We start from the raw sequence: 5303 nt of genomic DNA on the forward strand, positions 1-5303 counted from the left end.
GGGGGGGCAGTGGGCCTGCGTTACACCAGCTCTGCGACTACTGGGGGTGCTTCGGCAACCCGCGAAAGTATTTTGACGATTGCGGCCGTATGGATACAATGTAACTGTCGTGGGTGTGGGTGTGAGCACGGCTTTGTCGTTGTGTACCATCACACGGGGCCGATCACCTTGTTCTACGCGCTGCGCGAGGCCCTCGCCATCCTCGCGGCCGACGGCGTCCTGGAGGCGGCACGAACAGGCTGCTCTGCGGTTCCGCGCCGCCCTGGAGCGACTCGGCGCCAAGCTGTTCATCGAGGATCCCAGGCACCGGGTCCACACTCTCACACTCTCACCGGCGGCTTCACCCTCCCCCGGAACGTGGACAACGTGGCTGTCAACGCCGAAGCGTGGGCCGTGAACAATGCCATTAGCGTGCTGGAGGTCTGCGTCAAGAACCCTTACCCCAACCAGCAGCCTGTGAACGATTGTGGGAAACAACTTAATGCCAAATAAGTATCGATACTTTATTTAAGTTTTGTTTGAATTTACATATAATTTACAAAATTCAATTAAATACACTCTTTACAAACTCGAGTCACGATTAACAAGTTCTTCAACCTTACATACCATACATATATCACATCAACTTTTAAATACTTAAATATTTAACAAACACAACGATTCTCACAAGATGGGTTCACAAGAACTTCCTTCTTTGAGATATACTAGAGGTAGCATACAATTTTCTGCCATCTATCAATACAGGAAGTGAATGCTAACTAGACACTAGTCTAACAAATACAAAGGAGCATTTGGTCTATTCTTAAGTTAAACATATACAAGATGACAAGAATCAAAATTTGAAATAGTAGTTTTATGAAAACATTCATAATTATTTAGTGTGTAGTCTTTAACATCATGGATTTTTTTTATCATCAGTTCAGAGTGGCAAGATCTGAGTGGTCAATTATGTTGGAGATAGCAGGACTCATATGTAAAAGAATGAATTCCAAGAATTTTTAACAATTCAAACGGTTCACTCTACTTATTATTTTTTAAATAGTTGCATGGTGCAGAATTTTAAAAAATGACACAAAATATAACAGAACAAAAATGGTATCAGAAAAAATAAAAACAGCCAAGAAAACCAAACCAGATCAAAGCTGTGGACGGTAAAGGTGGGTAACAAAAACTTAAAACAATAACGCATTGGGGCATAACAACACATTGTTTGATCAAAAACTCAGTCAGAACATGCCTACAATTGGAGAAACGATTTCTATCATTTTGGCACATTTGAACTATCATATTCACACTTACACACACACTGACTTTGTGGGGGTGCCATACTGCACTCCCAAACAACTTCTCCTAAGCCTGGACTGGACCCTCATCCAGTCCCAATTCTGAGCGAGGCACGAGCAAGTCCGACACAACGTTGGCTGCGCCCTCCGTGAGTATAGTCCTGTCGGAGAGGTAGGGGGTAACCGAACTACACCAAGCGGTCGACGACGACGGCGTCCTCGGGGTCGTCCACCAGCTCGGCGGAGCGGCTTCGTCAGTACTGAGTGCCGGCGGGCACGCTGGGGGAATGCCTGGCCTGCATGCCCTGGTGGCCGTGGCCGTGGTGCATGCTGAACTGGTGGTGGCCGGGGTGGTGGCCCTGGTGGTGCGGGTGGTGGCCGGGGTGGTGGCCCTGGTGGTGGCCGCCCTGGTGCGGGTGGGGCGCGTGGGACGCGTGCCGCACGCCGCTGTAGTTGGCGCTGCCGTTGCTGGTGACGGTGATGGAGCCGCCCACCACGCACTTGCCGCCCATGGGCATGGAGCCCGGGCCCGCCATGATGACGCCCTGGCCGGGGCCCGGCATGCCCTGCATGCCCTGGGGCATGCCCTGCATGGGCAGCGGCGGCAGGTGGCCGTAGTTGGACTGCCTCACGGGCGGGTTGGCCGCGGCCGAGGGCTGCGCGGGCGTGGTGGCGCCGCTCGCGTGCCCCGGCGCCGGCGTCCTGCCCTGCTCGCGCTGCTCGCGCTGCTCGCGCTGCTCCGCGCCGGTCGGCGGCCGCTCCCGCTCCGTCGCGCTGCTCTGGTACGAGCCGTACGACGAGTCGTTGGAGTCCTGCCGCCGCCCGGACATGCCGTACACGGACTCGGGCCGCCGCTCGCGCTCGTGCTTGCCCGTCGACGAGTTGGCCGAGCTGGCGGGGCTGGGCGCGGGGTGCGGGACCTGCTGCGCCGGCGGGTGCGGCTGCGGCGCCGTGGTCACGCCGTAGATGCCGGTCGAGGCCGCGCCGCTGGCCGCGCCCCGGACGCCGTAGACGCTCTCGTGGCGCGCCGCGTTCTGCTGGTTCTGCACGTTCTGGTTCGTCGTGGTGTTGGCGCTGTGCGTCGCGCTGCTTAGCACCTGCTCCTGTTGCTGCTGCTGTTGGTGCTGTTGCTGGCTGGCCAGGCAGTGTGGGGCTGTAAGGCAGAGGGAAGTCATGGTTAGCGATTTGTCGGGGGAAATAGACGATTTATGCTCATCAAGTACCATTCGACACTCACCGACGACGGGGGTGGGTCCGGTGGAGGCGAGTCCCTGGCCGAGGCCCTGGCCGAGTCCTTGACCGAGGCGCATGGGGTAGAGAGACTGCGCGGGCACGAGCGGTCCCGGCCGCGGCAGCGCGGGCCCCATGGCGCCAGGGCTCTTGGTGTACACGGACTGGCTGCGGTTGAGGTTGGCCCTGGTCAGCGGCGGGCTCTTGGCGTAGAGGGACTTGGTGCCGCCGTAGAGCGACTCGACGCGCTCCAGTTTGCAGGGCGGCGCCGAGTAGAGGCTGGCTGAGGTGAGGCTAGGGCAGTAGGTGGGGCCGCCGGGGCCGCCGCCGGGGGAGCCCAGCGCCGAGCCCAGGGTGGACGGGCCCACGGGGCCCACGGGCCGGTAGATGTCGCCGCCGGGCTGCACGGAGCGCATGCCCTGGTGCATCTTGCCGCTCTTGTCCAGGTCGTCGTAGGGGTCCTCGTCAGAGTGGATGGAGCTCGAGTCGCCGTCGATCGAGTCGGAGGGCCGGCGCGGCTGGCGGCGCGGGCTGAAGATGAACTCGTACACCAGGCCGGCGACGACGCCGCCGAGCACGGGGCCCGTCCAGTACACCCAGTGGTTCTCCCACTTGTTCATGACGAAGGCCGGCCCGAGGGCGCGGGCGGGGTTCAGCGAGGGCATCTGCAACAGACAGTCACGGCAAATCAGCGAGGGTAGTCACGGACACGACACGGGCAGGAAGAGGGGCAGGAGAAGGGGCGGGTCCGGGACCATGCCGGGACCAGACGGCGGTCGAGCCGGGTCCCGAAGGAGGGGAGGGTGGGGACCCTGAAGGGAAGGGACCCCGCCCCCAACCCCATACGCAACGCTACGCACACCTGCACAGCACGGCACAGGAAGGAGCTGGTTTGGTTCAGTTTTAGGTTTTAGGGGAGCAGCCGAGGGTGGAGGGCGAGGTGGAGGGTGAATGCAGTGCGTTCACCTGCCAGCTCCCCCCTTCCCCTCCCAACCCCCTACGGCCCGGCCCATCTGCGTGATACTGAAGGAGCTCTCATGTAACGGTGCTTGGTGCCGGCTGGGGCTGCGGGGTACGCGAAAAAAAATCATACATCACGTCAACGACGCACGCACACTGCTCAAAAGAAAATAAGAATAAAACGGGTCGGCCAAAAAGATTTTAAATTTAGACTAAGCCCGGCGTCGAGGGAGCTCTCCCAAAAGTGTCCCATTTTTCAAAGCATCCTGCTTTGGCATGACAGGCGGGGCGGGGCGGGGCGGGGCGAGGCCGTGCGCCGGGAGCAGGCCCAGAGACCGGATGGGCGGGGCGGGCAGAGCTTCTGGTGTTACTCGCGTGTGTGCTAAATACCGATACCCGGCCGGTACGCCGGTACCCGTCGGGGTGGTCGCTTTATGCACGCGGGGACCAGGCTCTCCTCAGTCGATCCGTTTGCAGGGGAGAGCAGCATCGACAGTTTGTAAAGCTGAGCGGGACCACCTCCAGCCTCCGACCCGCTCCACCGCTGTGTCTGTACATTATACTGCCCAAATGTTGTGTATGGCCCGCTGGCCCGCCGGGGCTGAGAGTGTGTGTATGCACGCACGGCTCGACCAAGAGGCTACAAAAAATTACCCCGTCCGTCTGTTTACGGGTTGCGGAAATTGGCCCTCCAGAAACTCATCGGCGCGGGTTATGTCTTTCCAGGAAGATATGCCTCTCTTTCTTTCTCTCTCTCTCTTGCTGGGGCCTGCTTCATCATAACTGCCGTTGTTGCTGCTCCGAAATCACTACAGAGAGGGTAGTAAAAGGGATAGGGGTCCTGTTTAGACTACTCCAGCCTGCCTCAAGTGCGGCGGCCCCGTGATGGCGCGCAGACGGCGCGGGGGAGATAGGAAGGAGGCTGCGCACCAGTGTGTCCTGGACCCTGGACAATGAATCCCCCGGGACGATCCGGTGGAGGATCGATCTTTCTCCCAGGCACACTGCATGGCGTGCAATTTGCCGGCCGTCACGGTCGCGCAGCGCCGCGCCGCCAGCACGGTGCGACAAAACGGGACGCACGCATTCCACCGCACGGCCGCACGGCGTTCGGAGACCCGGTTCGCTTTTGCCGCTTTCGGCCGTTCGGAGACCCGGTTCGCTTTTGCCGCTTTCGGCCGTTCGGTTCGGTTTTCGGCAACCATGACCCGCCTGCCTCCCCTCCCCTCCACCTCCTCGCTGGACCAGAGTTGCACCTGCCGCCCGCCGCCTCCCGTCCGCACCGCACCTCCTCCTCCTCCACTCCACGGACGAATCTCCTTTTATCGCTCTTTATTATAATTTAAAAGACAACAAGGCAGTCGGACTGGGGCCGGGCAGGTGCAGTGACCAAGAGGAGTGACTGGTTTCTGTTCCGAGTGCACCTGCTTTTTCGAACCGAGACACCGCCGCGCCACTACGCGCGTCCACCGCGTGGTGCCACCGCAGCGCGGAGTTGTGTCCGCGACTGCTCCGGCACCGCCGCCTCCACGGCTGTGGCAGGCGATGCTTTGAGCTGGCTGGATAGGTAGGAAGCCCCGCACGTATCCGCACGTTTCGGGCCCGGACCGGGCGGCACTGCCGAACACAACACAGGCGGGGCGGGCATTCCACGTGTCTGGTCCGGGAGAGGTGCCCTCGCAAGAAGGAGAGCCAGCCGAGCGGAAGGAGAGAGGAACCCCAGAGACCGGCTGCTGCGTGCGTGCGTGTGTGTGAGGTATGTGTGTGTTGAGTGAGGCCGCTGCACTACCGCCGCAGCCGCCGACCCCCGACGCACCAATCGCAAGGCAG

General features: G+C 60.3%; 2 protein-coding genes across 2 annotated transcripts in view; one reads left to right on the plus strand and one right to left on the minus strand.

The window, feature by feature from the left end:
• Positions 1 to 573, plus strand: part of LOC113209044 (alanine--glyoxylate aminotransferase) — a 9106-nt gene extending 8533 nt beyond the window's left edge. The window contains exon 7 of the mRNA XM_052275585.1: positions 455 to 573. Coding sequence (XP_052131545.1) covers positions 455 to 460 — 6 coding nt within the window. The 3' untranslated portion in view covers positions 461 to 573. The remainder of the gene's footprint in view (positions 1 to 454) is intronic.
• LOC127751662 (neurogenic protein big brain-like) lies at positions 490 to 3184 on the minus strand (the record flags this gene model as incomplete). Its single annotated transcript, XM_052275584.1, has 2 exons — positions 490 to 2436; positions 2521 to 3184. Coding segments are annotated over 2 exons (1563 nt in total), but the record flags the coding sequence as incomplete, so codon positions are not given.
• Between the last annotated feature and the right edge of the window lie 2119 nt (positions 3185 to 5303).

Source organism: Frankliniella occidentalis, unplaced genomic scaffold, assembly GCF_000697945.3.
Source record: "Frankliniella occidentalis isolate FOCC.00 unplaced genomic scaffold, Focc_3.1 Scaffold675, whole genome shotgun sequence".
Lineage (NCBI taxonomy): Eukaryota > Metazoa > Arthropoda > Insecta > Thysanoptera > Thripidae > Frankliniella > Frankliniella occidentalis.